This window comes from Thunnus thynnus, chromosome 12 (assembly GCF_963924715.1).
Source record: "Thunnus thynnus chromosome 12, fThuThy2.1, whole genome shotgun sequence".
Taxonomy (NCBI): Eukaryota; Metazoa; Chordata; class Actinopteri; order Scombriformes; family Scombridae; genus Thunnus; species Thunnus thynnus.
The window spans coordinates 8,445,415-8,461,674 of record NC_089528.1 but is presented as its reverse complement, the minus strand read 5'-3'; the positions used below and the strand labels follow the sequence as shown (position 1 = coordinate 8,461,674).

Here is a 16,260-nt window from a genome sequence, read left to right as displayed (position 1 = left end):
TCTCATTAAAAATTACAGAAGCTATAAATATGCAAATTTCACATCAGAAGTTTAACTGTTGGACACAAGATGTCTCTTGCTTCATTATAATGTCCATTCTCTCTGTTTGTGCACAGAAGGCTTAAAGTTTCCACATCACACTAAATTGATATTGAACCACAATTGGCTTCCAAAACTGGTGATGATGTCACAAATCATGCTTGTAGGCCCACCACTTAAAATCATATTTTCAATGAGCTCAGAGTAACTTCCCACTTTCAGCAGATGAAAGTGAAAACATCCTTCTAGTGTTAAACTCTGCACATACATCATTCTGCACAGTGAAGCTCAGACATTCAACTGAGAGAACAAGAAGAAAAACACATTTTTGAGGGGAGGGGGAGTTTAAAGCTGCTATAATCAATATTTTTATACAATGGATCAAATGATCAAATGTGTAATGTTAAAGGGATCTGGAGTAGTGTTGAGCCCACAGAGAATTATCATGCGACTCTACAGATCCCCTCAGCTCTACAGAGCGTTTTAGTGTCTTTCAGGTCTTTGTTTTGGTTTTATGGTCTGCAGCTTTACTGTTTTGGTTACTGCTCTCATTGCATAGCTCCACAAGGCAGAGTTATCTCTAAAAGCGTCTTTAAAAAAACCTGCCCAGCACCAAATGGCAGATAGTTAGTCATGAATCTCGACAGGAAAACTACAAGTTACACTTCAGCCAGGTGAGGCTGCTGAAACCACATTGTTTCAAACAGCCTGCTCTGTGTGAGATTCCATGCATAGAGCCAAGTCTCAAACTGTAGACACATCCCATCAGACCCAAACAATTTACACTCTGTCTCATGGATCTGTAATCCTCCTGGTAAACAGGGAGCAGCACGGCCTTGCTTTCTAAGGTAGATGGCGCCACCTTGTGGCTTCTGCGTCGGTTGCACTGCCTGGGTGGAGCTTAACACGAGGACTTTGTCTGAACTTGCGCTGCTCCTTTGTTATGTTTCCTGTCAGGAAGACAGGACAAGATGGTTCACGGGGAGCTGGAGTTCCGACTCAACGACAGAGAGTACAAAAACTGGCTGAAGGCAGGACGGTGTCTGCTTATACTGAAGGATGGCCTCCATCCCTTCGTCAACAACCGGATGCGAGCTTTCCACAGAGATCTGCTCAATAAAAACTCTCATCTACGGACACCGTGTGAGACTTCTTCATGTAAACCCAGAGCCAATAAGGTTAGTTGTAAATCCTGCTCAGGTTTCGGTTTTTTTTTCCAATTGAATCCCCTTTGCATTCTGTTTTATTTAGATATAACGCCTTACAGAGTGACTGTGACATGTTCTGAGTTTATTGTGGACATATGGTACTTATCAGTGGTGGAAGAAGTATTCAGATCCTTTATTTATGTAAAAGTACCAATGCAGCAAGGTAAAAATACTCCATTACGAGTAAAAGTCCTGCATGAAAAGTACATAAAAGTACATAAGTATTATGAGCTTGATGTAGTTAAAGTATTGCAGTAAAAGTAGTGGTTTGGTCCCTCTGACTGATATATTATTATATATGACATCATTAGATTATTAATACTGAAGCATCAGTGTTAGAGCAGCATGTTACTGTTGTAGCTACTGGAGGTGGAGCTAGTTTCAACTACTTTATATACAGTTAGCTAGTTTAGTCCAGTGGTTCCCAACCTAGGGGTCGGGCCCCTCCAAAGGGTCACCAGATAAATCTGAGGGGTCATGAGATGATTAAAAGTTCTGATACACAAATCTTTTTAGACTGTTTCTCTAATCTTTGATTTTTGGTGAAATATTGGATCATTTGAACATTTATTGAAATCAAACCATGTGAGAAGTTTAGAGGGAAAAATCACTATTTGGTGGAGCTGTTAACAACTCATAGACATCTGAAATGTGACCCCGACTACACACTGCTTTTTGTAAGATGTCAAAAGTCCAAAAGGTTGGAAACCACTGGTTTCATCTTTAACAATGTGTTGAATTTTTAAAGCTTGTTAAATTATCCATTGTGTCAAATCTTCATCTGAACAGTAACTAAAGCTGTCAAATAAATGTAGAGGAGTAGAAAGTATAATATTTCCCTCTGAAATGTAGTGGAATGGAAGTATAAAGTAGCATCAAATGGAAATACTCAAGTAAAGCTACAAGTTCCTCAAAATTGAGTGCAGTATTTGAGTAAATGTGCTCTAACTTTCCATGACAGGTACTTGTATCTTTAATATTCCCTACTTGTTTGCACAGTAACTTGCATAAAGTATCAGTTAAAATGAGTCTATTTAACAACTAAACCCATACAGACAGTCTGATATGTGTGTGTGTCTGTGTGTCTGTGTGTGTGTCACTATGTCCCCAGCTTTCCCGGGTATGCAGGGCGTGTTCATTGTGGCAGACAGTGATCCTCTCACACCACAGACAGCCTGATTCCACTGTGAACTGGGACAACTGTTCCCCTCCCTCCTGGAGGACAGACCACTGGGAACTAGCCAAGGTAGTCTACAAACCACAACTCACACAGTGCTATGAATACCATTTTACCGTCAAATGGAAATCATCATCCTCAAAACACTGTGCAATTCTCTATTCCGTAGTTAATTTTCTCTCAACATTAAGTGAAAATGTACACAAGGCGAACGCTGACAGCGACTATTGAACGGACTTTGGTGTTCATATGATATTTGTGACATGATTTAGTTTTTATATTTTTTAATTGGCTATAGAGGATGTTTGAGGTCTGTTGAGAGTTTCCTATGTGTAGTTTGTTTGCACAGTCTTGTCAATCTATAGAATATTTATAAATGCCTCTTTTGTCTCGGTGTTGTCTGTTCAGAATTTGTCACAATGCTCTTAGAAAATGAATTTTTTTCTTTGGAGTTGATCATTTTTTAGCTGCTTTCAAAGCAATCTAGGTCTTTTAATTGGGAGGGGGGGGGGGGTAGGACAAAAAAATCAGAATCATATCTAAAACTGTGAATTAAAAACTATAAAACTGTGTATTGATATTTTTTAACTTATTTTGTTTTTTGTAAGTTTCAGTGAATAATGAAATGCAGAAATCTATTTAATCAGATTTCACGCTGACACAGTTCTGACATTTGACTGTCTTGACTTAAGCAGTGATAAAGGAGGAAAATGTCACTAATGGCAGTGGTGCACTCACTGATTGATTTTCTTTTCACTGAAACGTTCTGAGCGAATGACGGCCTTTTGCCAGACCAATGAAGTTGCTGCGCTGCTCTCTTCGAGCTGATGCGGAGATTGCACTGAATGTTCAGAGAGTGTTTCAGAAAATCAAGTGAAATTGGTCAAATGATCTTATCACATGGTTAAGTAAAGGCAAACTTGCTGCATTTTTGACTTGTTGAAAGGAAAATATGACTTAAATACTTGAAGGTTTCAAGCAGTCTGCAGCAGGTGTTAAAGATTCACCTGAACGTGTGCGTCTGATGGAGGTCTCTCTCTCTTTCTCTTCCTTCCTGTAGGCTTATATGCCTCGAGGTCAGGTAAAAGTGAAGGGTGCACATGAATGCGATGCCTCTGCTCTGCTCAACCTGATCAACTACTGTAATTATTTCAATGTGGATGTAAAACATGTGAAAGAGGTAAACACACATGCCTTTTATATATTATTATATATATTATTAAAACGGGCCTGTAAGGCTACTTTTGGTCAGTCCTTCTCAAGTCTTTAAGTCAGAAAATTATCACATGGCTTTTTTTTTTAGCAGAAGCAGACTAAATCTCTGTGTGTGCACAAATGTGAAAATATGCGCACGATAAAGCCACATGCATGCATGGTTCTATTAAATAAACTCTCTCATTGTGAGACAGTGTGCACATGCATAAACTGGATTTCCATTTTCACTGTTTGACACAACAAGATGTCAGAGAAGTAAACAATAATAATCTAGATAACGGTTGACGCGAAAAGGATATAAACAGTAGGAAGTGATGAAACAATGAAAAACATCAGAAGCAGTATGAATAGAGAGAATAATAGAATTAAGCACACTACAGTCAGTAAAATAAAGTTTATAATGCACATTTGACTACATCATAATTTAAATTGCTATGTGTGTTGACTAAAAGAAATAATTTGCACTCAGTATAAATGCATATTACACTCAGTCTCACACCTTATTTTCATATGTTTATAATTAAACACATTACAAATATATTGCATCCCAAACTTAGTTTTGAAAAATGACTGTGACTAGCCTGAGAAAGAATTATGGAGAGATATGAGTGATGTGAGTGTATTTGTTAGATTGACCCAGAGAGAGATGGCATCTCGCTGGAAGTCAATATTAATGGGACGGGATTCTTTTTTTTTTTTTTTTTTTGCAGGATGTGATAGTTGTTGTTATAAACGGTATTCTGTAACGTGTGTGTGTGTGTGTGTGGTTCCAGGTGATACGATACAGGAATGAGTTGATGCATTCTTGTGATTTCCGAGTGAGGGACGACTGGATGAGGCGCTACCAGACGTCTCTGACACACCTTGTGCGACAGTTCAGCAATATACCAGAAATGGCAGCAGTTGAACAACAGATAAACGATGTGAGCATGTTTGTCTGTGTTTGTTCACTGATCTCGCTGAAATGTAGTGTTGTGTTCCGTCACAGTTTGCGTGCATTTTGTTTGTTTTTCTTCCAGATGCTGAGCGTTGATTTGTCAATATATGCCTCTGGTCAGGACCAGATGGATTCTGCTGACTCGGTTGGATTAGAGTCTGATTCTGCGAGCCAGTTGAAGATCAGCGCTGACTTGATCAGTCAATGGGAGGCTGAGTTGCTACAAGAGAGGCTGCAGGAGTTACTGCATGCTGCTGCTGCTCCTGTTGATGACGATACAAAGACACTGGTACGAAGAACAAATTTATATATATATATACATATATATATATTATTCAATCAGGTGGTCCTGTTTAGATCAAGAGCTGTTTAGCAGGGGGAGATGTTAGATCAGCAGGAGAAGCAGAACAGAGATAAGACAACAAAACACAGAGTCACACAGAGACATCTTCAAAAATGTTCAAAATTAAAAGTTTGAATTTATCCAGTGGGATGAATTAAGGTGGAGTCAGCAACAGGAGAGTACAGGATATCTCCATAGTCAAACACAGACATGATGGTTGATTGCACAGAGGGTTTCCTGTCCTAAACATGCTTTATTCCAAAACAAGAAACCAATTTTTATCTGCAGATTCTGCACCAGTTGGTCCACATGAGGTTTTGCATAGTATCTTATTATACAGCACTTTGAGAACAGTTATAGTCTAGATAAGAGCACAGCTTCCTGTTAACCACGGATTCATGTTGAGACTCCCCTTATGCAGCTGAATGACCTGATCTGATTTTCATGGAGTTGTGATCTCACCAGTGATAAATGTTAGATTGAATATTTGTATAATATGCATGTGCACTTGCACTCATACACATAATATATAAAAAAGACAGATTACAACTTACAATTTCATTTAGCAGACGCTTTTATCCAAAGCAACCTTCATCTGAGACTGATACAACACAAGCAGGGATCTAGTCAGAAGACAACAACACGACTAAGCAATGCGATGCATTGAGTGCGTAGATTGCAAAGAAGCAGGTTTTTTTTGTTTTGTTTTGTTTTTTAAATTTTTGTCTTTTTGTTTTTTCTCTACCTTCAGTCCATGAAGTGCAGAGGTGTTCGCAAAAGAACTGAGTCTTTAGTCTTTTTTTAAAGATTAAGAGAGACTCTGCAGATCGAACAGAGTTTGATAACTTGTTCCACCACCGGGGAACTGCAGAGGAGAAGAGTCTAGCTAGCGACTCCTGTTGTGAAGGTGGTACCAGGTGCCTTTCATTGGCAGGGCCTAGTGAACGGGAGGGAGTGTAGACCTGAATGAGGGAGTTTAGGTAGACAGGAGCCGTTTTAGTCGCTGTTTTGTAAGCGAATGTCAGGGTTTGGAATTTGATGCGGGCAGCAACTTGGAGCCAGTGGAGGGAGATATCAACAGCGGGGTGATGTGCTGTTTTGGGCTGGTTAAAGACCAGACGCACCGCCACGTTCTAGATCATCTGTAGAGGTTTGAACGTACATGCGGGGAGGCCTGCCAGGAAGGAGCTGCAGTAGTCAATGCGTGATATTAAAGATGTATATAAAGATGTCACATGACTTCAACCAGCTCTCTCTTTTTTCAGGATGCTGAGCAGCTGATGACCCTGGGTGGTTTCCTGAAGGCCAACAGAGATCTGGCCGAGAGGTTTTCTGCAGAGCTCCAAGCCATCGACTCACTGAAGGCCTGAAAATAAAAATGTGCACAGAACAGAAATGGACCCAAGTGCTTATACAGCCACAAAATATTGAATCATTGTCAAAGAGAGATTATAACATTTAGCTTTGTCTGCTCTGCTTGTTTGTTTTACTCATTGTTTTATTTTTATTTGTAATCATGATTATGTTTACATATTGCTGTTTGTCTTATTGTCCGGCGTTTGTTCATGAACAAGCTACAGTTTAGACCATAAGTAAATAATAATAATGTATATGCACCTGCCCAGAACTTGCTAGAAGATGCTTTAAGTTTCCATTAAATCATGGAAATCAGACTCATATCTATTCAGTCTTAATGGACAGCGCTTTACTGTCAAGATATTGTGGGAATTTCTGTTCTAGTGTTTAAGAAGAGTCATGATTTTTATGCACTACTTTCACAGTGTGATACTATGCTGCTACTTTGGTGGTGCAGCCTGATCCTGACCAAACAGATCCTGCAGACGTTTAGGGTCAAGAGATGGAAGCCCCTCCCTGATCCTTACCATTGACATTAACCACAACTAATGTCTCACATTAACCATCCACAAACTAATGCAAACATAACCATAACCTAATCTCTTGGGAAACCTGAAATCATGTGTTTCTAGCCTAAACCTAACTTTATCATTTGTAACCTTATTCTAAACTTGAAAAACAGTTGATAAGCTTCATTCAGTGGTGGAAGAATTATGCAGATCATTTACTTGAGTTAAAGTAGCAGTACCTCACTGCAAAAATACTGCAATAAAAGTAACAGTCTGCAGAGAAATTGGTAACCATTGCTGTGGTCAACTATATTAAATGTGTAAGTTATGAAAGCTTTTTGTTGGTGTTTTAAACTATTTATGAAATGTGTGACATAGGAAAACAGTTCAAACGTTGCTCAAAATTTTGGTGGAGTACAGAATCTGGTCAATATGAAAACTAAATCAGTCACAAACGGAAAGCAAACATTCCTGAAATGAAACCAAAACCAAGACATAAGGCGATGTGAGACTTTCCAGCCTCCTGATTGGCGGAGGCGACCCAATCACAGGGGCGTGTGCTTTATATATTACCTGTACGTACAGGTATCATCCTGTAAAAAAAAAAATTGTTAAGGTATGGACATCATTCGGGAATTGATTGGAAATCCAGAAGGCATGAATTGGTTTAAATGCGTTTGTATTTTAAGATGTTTTCACAAACGTCTGGAGCCGTTCATCGAAGAGGAAATAACAGTTTTCCACCAACTAATGAGCGAACAATGTGGCTGTGTTCCGTGCGCCAACAACTGCGATTTTTCAAACTGGAACCCAACGCATAACCAACCGGTATGAACTTAATTTAACCACTGTGCATGTAGGCCTACATTTTATGTTGGCTAACACACTGACTTGCATTATCTAGGAAGTTCCCATAAAACTAACGTCATTATGATGGCTAACTTGTGTCTGGCTTCCCAAGTGGTCCAAACTACGTTAAAAAGGAAATGTTAACGCTTTGTTGTTTATTTGTTACCAGTATATGACTTAAATGAATATTTATACTTCACTATATGCTATCACACCTAGTTTCTGCTGTCATCATGTGCTTTTCACAGCTGACAGTCTACTGTCAAAATAATCTTAATGTTTCTCAGGTGAATGGTTCTGAAAACAGCAGACAGAAAGTGTCAACAGTCATTTCAAAGCTGACATCTAAATACACTTCTGCCTCTGTAATCACTGATAGTGACCTGAATGAGGCACCAGATTTATGTTTTTTTTATCTACTCTATTTAGGATTCAGTGCTATTACTCAACTCTTACAAGTTTTAATTTCACTTTCAATTTTCATGAAACTTCTCCTCATTACGTGCTTATACAGTAGGTATGCGCATCCTGACTCCACATCAAATACCTGGTTTAAGACAGACTTCATTCAAAAATGTCATGTAGACCAAAAATACAAAATGATTTTTCTACAATCTGCCAATGGGAAGGATTTAGATATGAATGTTGTAAATGTGCAATCAGCCTTTTGGGTGAAAAATTTACTAAATTTATCTAATTTTGGTGTACATACTGTAATTATTTAAAAAATGAAATTTCTTGTAGACATCCCTGATTCAAAAGGCTAAAGGTTCATTTGTTAGATCACTTGCTAACTGGTGGTAATGTGGTGAAAAGAACTAATTTCTTAAAATACTTAAAATGTGAAAACGTAGAACAGCAAAGCAGACCTGAAATCATTTGACGTCCCCTTTACAAATCAGGAGGTTCTCATGTCATTGTTTGAAGTAAAGCTCTCTTTTATAATCATTAGTTGGTAATTAATATATACTCACTATCTATTCAATATTCAGCAAAAGTTGTCAACTCATCTACAGTTATAAATGTTAATAAGTAATGAATTACACAATTCATACAATAATCTGTCAACAGTAGTTGCCGTTGTAATTACTGTTAAGCTGATAATGAATGGATTTGAATGCTTTATTAACCATTAACCGTTGGTTTCCTTTTGTTTTACTGTGATTCTAATTTTATGTTGCTGATTGCAGATTCCTCTGTTTGATTGCGAGGTGTGCACTGCTTGGAGAGATGCGATATTGACTCACCACTCCAATCAGAACGGAAAAGTGATGTGGACGAACAGTAAACCTCACCTGTGGTCCCAAGATGAATGGCAAGTGGCTAAGGTAAGTTTCCAGTCTGGTGCTTTTTCTCTTAGCAGCAAATCATTTTTGCTTCCATCGTTTTCTTATGTCAAGTTGGTTTGGTCTGATTGTGAGTAAAGTGTCACATTAATGATTTTTTGTTGTGTTTTCAGGTGTACATGCCAAATGGCCATAAGAACCATAACTCACCTGGTGATTTTGACATTGCTGCGCTTCTGTGTCTCATGAATCAATGCAAGCACTTCAAGAAGTTTAAGCTCGGAGGGCTGTGTGAAGAGGTAAATGCTCATTTGTACACACACACACATATTGCACATTGAATTAAACTTCACAAAGAAATAAACAGATGTTGTTGGATGCACATGCAAAAAGCCAAACATTCTTTTTTACATTTTTTTGTGTTATACAATTCATCTATTAATAAAAATAGTAGGTTAAACAATACTGACAATAATACAAACACCATCTTCATTTGTGTGCTCAGATATGGTCATATACTGTCAACTTTCTGCTGCCTCTCACTTTTTATGCAGTCACTCATTTTAAATGTCCCTATAGACAATCACACAGTAGAACAGATGTTATCATGAAACTGTGTTTATCTTTTTGTTGTCGTAGCATTTTGAGAGCATGAAATATCAACACGATTGACATTATTAGTGCAGCAGCAGCAGGTGTTGCTGCCCCCTCTTGATTAACAGGTAACATGAGCTAAATCAATCATTGATACTTGTTTGCTTGTCACTATTTTATGACAATTCATAGGCTTATTGATTAATTGTTTTATCAATAATGAAAATAATGGTTAGTTGCAGCCTTAATAAGGTCTCTATCTTTTTTAGGTTTCCTTTGTCCGGAACAGAGTCATGCATTCTCCAAATTACCAGCTGAAGAAAAAGGATTTGGACAATTACATGACACGGATCAGAAAACTGTGTAAAGTGCTGGTGAAACATCATCCCAACTTTGGAAGTCTGTCTCGAGAAATCGATAAGGTGCACGTTTTCCCATTTTACTCCTGTATTTTATTGTGTATTGTGTAATTTAAAGGGATAATGCAAAAACAAACAACGTTATTGTATCATACTTTGTCGTTCTTGACTAGTATTTGCGATGGGAACAGCATTTAGTGGTTCTTATCACAGTATAAGATATTATTTAAGTACTCAAATTAGATTACCCATTTAACTCTATATGTAGTTTACATTTCTCCCAGTGGTAGTTTCTTTATTAATTACTTAAAACACACTGCTGTGTCAAATTTAACTTGAAATTAACCTCTTTCGTTTGAAACCTTCAGTGCACTGAGACTGGACTTTTCAATGAAGTAGCAGATATCTTGTGTACAGCAGCTTAACTTTTCAAATAAACAATATTTACATAGTTTTTAAATAATTTTCAACAAAATGATTGAACATTTTTGTGTAAAAACCAAATTAGACACAAAATATTATTCAAAGCAGAGCATATTTTTATATGTCATATGTGGAGATGGTTTTTAACTAATGAAGTTAGTTCCTACAAATATGTAAACACGCATGTGATAATAGAGAGGATGGAGATGTAAGTTGTTTGTCAGGAAAACAGAGTCAGTACTCAGTCACAATTCTGTTGGCTGTGTGCAGGTTCCAACACGAATCATTGAAAGGAGAAGATCACTTACATTTGGTTCAATTTTGAGAAGGCAGCATCATCCTTAAGGGCCAAATCAGTAGAGCCTGACAGATTGTGTTTGTTACAAGACTCAATATAATTCAGTCTAGTAAACCACCACTACCCACAAAGACCTCAATGACAGACATGAAGTAGAATAGAGCTTTTGTATTGGATTGCATTTGATTGCACGGATGTTCCTAATTAAGTGCCCAGTGAGTATTTATTATAAGCTTATTGCAGATATAGTGTATAGTGTATATATAGTATAGTGTATATGTCAGCTGATAAATAACAAAAACTAGCATTACAGAAATGCCAGACTGGATTTGAGGTCATTTGTGTCTTGGTTTGTCTGCCAGAGAGCACTGTCAAGTTGATTTTTAACTGTAAAATACAAACGTTTGTTCTTGTTTACATTTGGACTACAGATTGTACTGTTAAACTTCCATCCAGGACATAACTGGACTAAGAAGACTTATTGACTTTATGCATTTCAGCTGCAAGAAAATGCTCCGACTCCATAATTTTGTCTCTTAACTTCCTTTCTGCACCACAAGTGGAGATATCACATTGTGCACATTGACATCTGCTTCTTGAGATCATCATGTGCCTACATTTAAGCAAATATCTGATTTATAAAATAACGTACTGCGTGAAAGATTGACATAGCTTTATTCTACAGCAGTGTGAAAAACATCGAGCACTATTTTCATAGTGGCACTAATACCTACACACCACCAGGATCAGCTGCCCATGTTACTGTTAAAACAGTCATGGTGACTAGTGCCTAGTGTTGGTATTTGTGTTTTATTACGTGTCTGTAACAATGTGATATAACCACAGAAGAAGTCAAATGCAAATGCTAATGCTAATACAATTCTTCGGCTAAAACGCACAGTGGAAAGTCATTAGGGTCGTTACACTATTACACATGGTCCAGTATTCTGTGGCACAGTTTTTTTTATTATGTAACAAGCTAATTCATCAATAAGATATGTGTCATATTACATAGTTGGGCAAAAAGATGTGTTTTAATTTACACTGATAAACCAGATAACAGACCAATAAAATTTTAAAAAACAATGTGGTTTAATGATTGTTTGTGAAGAATGCAAATAATGGAGATAATTAATAATCTGATAATAATTTAAATAATCATTGTATTGACATGTTAGCATCAGAGCTCTTGAAAGTTTTCACCATAAGAAGTTAAGAGACAAAACTGGAAATGGAACAGGATAGTAAATGTGTGGGCAGCATGAGGTCAATACTAAAGTGAACCTCTCTGTTTTCAGATTCAGCGCCTTGACTTGATCCTGTTTGCACGAGACAATCAGGCTCAGAATAAAGAGGAACTGGAGGATAAACTTGTTGTAAGACACAAAAAACACTTTTTAAAATGCTCTCTTTTCAAACATGCTTTTTTTAAAGCATTTTAATTCTGTATATATGTTTCTTTTACTTTTTAGAATACCCTGGAATACCCTGGGAAGAGGGTGGAGAAGCTGAAGCGCTCTCTGAGCGTGAGATAAAGACCCTACATCTCTTCTACAAAGAAAAGCTGAAGGTGCAGCAGAAAATGATTGCTCTGCATGACAAAATGATAGAGGCTATGAATACTGTTAGATACACAAGTTCCACATTTGGATTTAAAATTCTTTTTACAACTTTGGCTTATTTTCATTCTTATTCTGTGTGTAAAAAGCCACTGTGCGATAAACAGCAGACAGACAAAGCTAGCAACTAGCTGGTGACTGTAGTGGAGCGTTTAGCAGCTAAGAGACAAATAGTTTAGTCAAGAGTTGGTGAAAACCTAAAAGGAGATAAAAGGAGAGTAAATATTGAACTCTCATCATCAGGTAGACAGACAAATGAATGCTAATGTTTCTCTGTGTAAAATTGCAGGTGTTTGCTAAGACGTCACCAAATTAAGTTAATAATAAGTGATAATATATCAATGTTGTGTTTACAGTTTGTTTCTGTGGACAACAATCTGTTAATGTACGTTTTTGTTTCTAAACCAAGGGCCCCTTTTATAACTGTTGGAGTTGCATTCATTAACAGCTGCTGCAGCCGTCAGCCTCTTTGTTTTTAATACTGCTGCCATTCTCTTTATAAATGAGACTCCAGCAGAGACGTCTACTCTCATTTTCTCTGCATTGCTGACAACATTTATACTACATTAACACATATGGATTGAACTCAGTATTCAGTACAATTTAATATGTAAACACACTTTTTTATTGAAAAAGCAGATATTTCAGGATCAGCATTAAGTTTTATGAAAAGTGTTGTGAAAGCATCTCACTCAACTCACAATCATTATACATGTTGTTTCCAGTCACTCACAATCAGACTATTTAACGTGTGTTTTACATTTTAACTGCAGGCTGTCGAGCAGGAGGCCAGTGAACCCCTCTGGATGAAGATAGTGAATTTTCTGGGAGAGAAGGCTCGTCAAGTCACGTTTGAGATCACATTTATTAATCAAAAAACCACCATGTCTTTGTGCCTGAGAAATACAACTGTATCTCTAAGATTGTCAGTTTAATGAACTGAATAAATTATTCTCTCAGTATTCTGCTTCCAGTGCACTGCATACATGTTCTTTGTGTAACTAAGATGTCTAGGAATGTGTATGTAAGACTGTGGAAATACACATGCTGATGACATATCTGTTGCAGTTACAGACCTGCCAACCCCAGACGAATTTTTTGAGTACCACCTCTGCGACCTAGATGCGTCAGATGCAAATCACTGCTGTTCGCACAATGAATTATTGTACATAATTTGCAAACATACACATAACGTGTACATCATGTGCACACATGCAGCAAAATGACAAAAATGTGAGGGATGCACTAATATGAAAATTCTTGATACCAATAACAGATTGCTTACAAAAATATGTGCAGATGCCACTACTGTTAGTTGGTCATTTATGCCCGTCTGTCCATTTGTCTTTCACCTGCCTAAACACAGATTACCAAGGAACACAATTTCACTCAGGCTACACACTAACCTACCACTACTGCTGCATTTATATAGTTTATATTGTTTACACCTCCACAATAATCAAACTCTAAAACAATTTGATTTTTGAAAATATGATTTTCAGCTAATTTGAAAAGATGACGACAATGTAGCTGTGAAACCCACAGATAGTTCCAGGAAGTTCTTGGCGATAGCAATCATGGAAAAAGAGTAGACTGAAAGCAGATGCTATTCCCACCATCTTTGTACATCGCCCTGTGGTCAAAAAGAGGAGGGCCCCTGCACCACGATGCACCCCTGGACCTGTAAATCTTGAGCCCATAGCTGCTGATCACAGCTATAGTGTTAAAGGTGATACAAGTATAATAAGTATGAAGTTTCTGGGAGTAATATGAGGCTTTAGCAGTCAGGGTTAATCAAATCAAATGTTTATCATCCAAAGTTGAGTTTTCTTAAGAATCATTCATGCTGTGTTTTGGTTTATTTACAATGCTTGAATATATTTTAAAATACAACATATCAGACTTTGTCAAGGATGGAATGAAAAAGTCCTGGACTTATATCCATCGTTGCACCCGATGTTTTCAGAGTCCATAAATCACTTAACAAGATGGGACAGGAGTTCATTGTCTGACATGAAGAAAAACCAAAGCATAAGACCAAACATAGACAACTCAATCCTAAGAACAATCAATAAAGTGTTTTTAAGATGTACTCCAGATAAAATGGCAACATAGACTCACATAACAACATAAACAACAACGGTTGGTGGAGACTATTTTAAGATGCAAGTATCAATGAATATCAGGATACCATCATTCTATTCAAGATCTCTGGCTAGTAGCCGTTGTTTTGCTTTTGACTCAAAGCTAGAAGGATTTGACTCGTCCTTAATTAAAGAAGGCAAAATATTCAACTCCACAGACCCAGAGTACTTGAATCTATGAAGAATTACATTTGCTACACTGGCTTTGGTGTTAACTATGAACTTAACCAAGCTTCTGAAAATAGTTTTAAAAATACAGTAAATATCCTAAAAAACATGTTTAATTTAACTGATGTCTGTCAGCATGACTCTGTTAAAGGTGTCCACCTGTTATGCCCAAGACACACCCCACTCAAACCTACCTCTCAATTAATTTTCTGTAATGATTCAGTTAAAGATTAACAACTAACTAATACATGGATGGAAGAATTGTCAGTTTGACCTGAATTGCAGCTGAACTCTTATACAAACTCAACACCCCTGCTACAGGTATGAACAGCCCAGTTGTGGTTAGAGTCTCCAGACTGAAGATCTGGGACTCCTTCATCTCTGAGTTACTCCCCCACCACACCAACTCCTTGGACGACCAGGAAACCCACCCTCACCTCTCCGAAATGGATTAACGCTGACCTGGTTGTTTTACTTTTATGATGTTTTACAGGCAGGGCGATGTCAGTTGCACAAATCCAGCTGTGGCCACAAATTGGATGATTGATCATGTAACTCTTGGTAGTATGGATGGAGTCTCAGTCTGTAAGGTGATTACAAATACCTGATCCCTGACCACAGTCACACCAGTGGTAGCTGTTAAGGGGCTGCTAGTAAAAATGGCCATGCAGTAGACAGGATGAGGTTTATCCCTGTGTGGTTTCAAAGACCTTTGTTACAGATGTGTGTAGTCTTTTATCCTGACCAGCACCATCAATGACCACAATGACCTGTACTGCAGCTGAACTCTTATGCAAACTTAACACCCCTGCTACAGGTACGAACAGCAGGAAGCATGTGGCCTGCGAAGCGAGCTGTGATTTCTGCATCTGACTGACACCTCTGCATCTTTAACAATGATGTACATCATCTTTAACAATGATGTAATGAATGAGTCAAAGAGTTCTTGAGGCTTTTTGCCTTTGGGCTTTTTTTGCCTTTTTTGAACTAATCCCTCTTTGACTCCTTTTTGCTCTAAAATTTAATCTTTGTATTTCACTTTTTATAACCTGTAAAACTCATATTTTTGTAAAATCTAAATAAAACTGGATTGTATTTTATACATTCCAACCAAAGTTCCTCATTTTTGCTCATCTGAGATCTTCCTGATGTGATAAGCCTGAAATAAGTGGTACTATAGCAGATGTTAATTTAGAAGCCAGGCTGAAATTTGGTTCCCCTAAGCAGGCTAAGGCAGTCTGCATGTAGACTATGGGAGACCCGTTCCAAACCTGGGTCAGAGGTTGCAGAACAGTCACCTGCCAGTGCTATATCCACACTGGTGGGGGGTATCAGTTATCTAGGCAGAAACCATTTCAACTCCTTGGCTCAAGCCTGAGGGTGACACGGTTAGTTTTGAGCTACCTGAACTTTCTGTTTGAGCTTTTTGTTAAAGGCCCAATAGCAAGAGGTAACAGCATAGTCAAAATAACTCTGGAGCAGGTATTAGGCTAATACCTTTAGACTGTCTCTGTTTAGTCAGTTCCTGGCTATATATATAGTTCTGACATTTACTTTGCACGGTACTTTTACAGCCATTGCAGCATCTAGCACCACCTTAATGCAAGAATAATTTGTTAATAAATGCAACAACTAAGGTATTTCAATCATGAAGTCTGAGAAATAATTAGTGTCCTGTCAGCTCGAAGCAGCAGACCAAATGAGTTTGGAGAAAATGTCTTTTTTTTTCATTGGTA

The 16,260-nt window shown here is 37.7% G+C and overlaps 2 protein-coding genes across 3 annotated transcripts; both read left to right on the top strand.

Moving 5' to 3' along the window:
- The first annotated feature begins 931 nt into the window (after positions 1-931).
- On the top strand, positions 932-6,592 carry LOC137193777 (uncharacterized protein CXorf38 homolog). 2 transcript variants are annotated; one of them, XM_067605144.1, is made up of 6 exons: positions 937-1,217; positions 2,359-2,493; positions 3,485-3,604; positions 4,413-4,562; positions 4,659-4,865; positions 6,185-6,592. In XM_067605144.1, exons 1-6 carry the CDS (start codon positions 1,011-1,013, stop codon positions 6,287-6,289), a joined length of 924 nt encoding a protein of 307 aa, XP_067461245.1. In that variant the 5' UTR covers positions 937-1,010; the 3' UTR covers positions 6,290-6,592. The 2 variants fall into 2 exon arrangements, with proteins under 2 accessions (XP_067461246.1, XP_067461245.1); XM_067605145.1 differs by lacking the exon at positions 3,485-3,604 and having other exon boundaries at positions 932-1,217.
- Positions 6,593-6,743: 151 nt separating this feature from the next.
- On the top strand, positions 6,744-13,174 carry LOC137193779 (uncharacterized protein CXorf38 homolog). The gene is made up of 7 exons (XM_067605146.1): positions 6,744-7,612; positions 8,824-8,961; positions 9,093-9,218; positions 9,783-9,935; positions 11,892-11,969; positions 12,066-12,163; positions 12,986-13,174. Exons 1-6 carry the CDS (start codon positions 7,403-7,405, stop codon positions 12,126-12,128), a joined length of 768 nt encoding a protein of 255 aa, XP_067461247.1. The 5' UTR covers positions 6,744-7,402; the 3' UTR covers positions 12,129-12,163; positions 12,986-13,174.
- The last annotated feature ends 3,086 nt before the right edge of the window (positions 13,175-16,260 follow it).

Bases quoted from the DNA above. Each gene is read 5' to 3' on its own strand.
- LOC137193777 (XM_067605144.1), top strand. From the start codon at position 1,011: ATGGTTCACGGGGAGCTGGAGTTCCGACTCAACGACAGAGAGTACAAA. The intron at 4,563-4,658 runs GTGAGCATGTTT...TTTTTCTTCCAG, and splicing joins TTGAACAACAGATAAACGAT to ATGCTGAGCGTTGATTTGTC. The intron at 4,866-6,184 runs GTACGAAGAACA...CTCTTTTTTCAG, and splicing joins ATGACGATACAAAGACACTG to GATGCTGAGCAGCTGATGAC.
- LOC137193779 (XM_067605146.1), top strand. From the start codon at position 7,403: ATGGACATCATTCGGGAATTGATTGGAAATCCAGAAGGCATGAATTGG. The intron at 7,613-8,823 runs GTATGAACTTAA...TGCTGATTGCAG, and splicing joins ACCCAACGCATAACCAACCG to ATTCCTCTGTTTGATTGCGA. The intron at 8,962-9,092 runs GTAAGTTTCCAG...TTGTGTTTTCAG, and splicing joins ATGAATGGCAAGTGGCTAAG to GTGTACATGCCAAATGGCCA.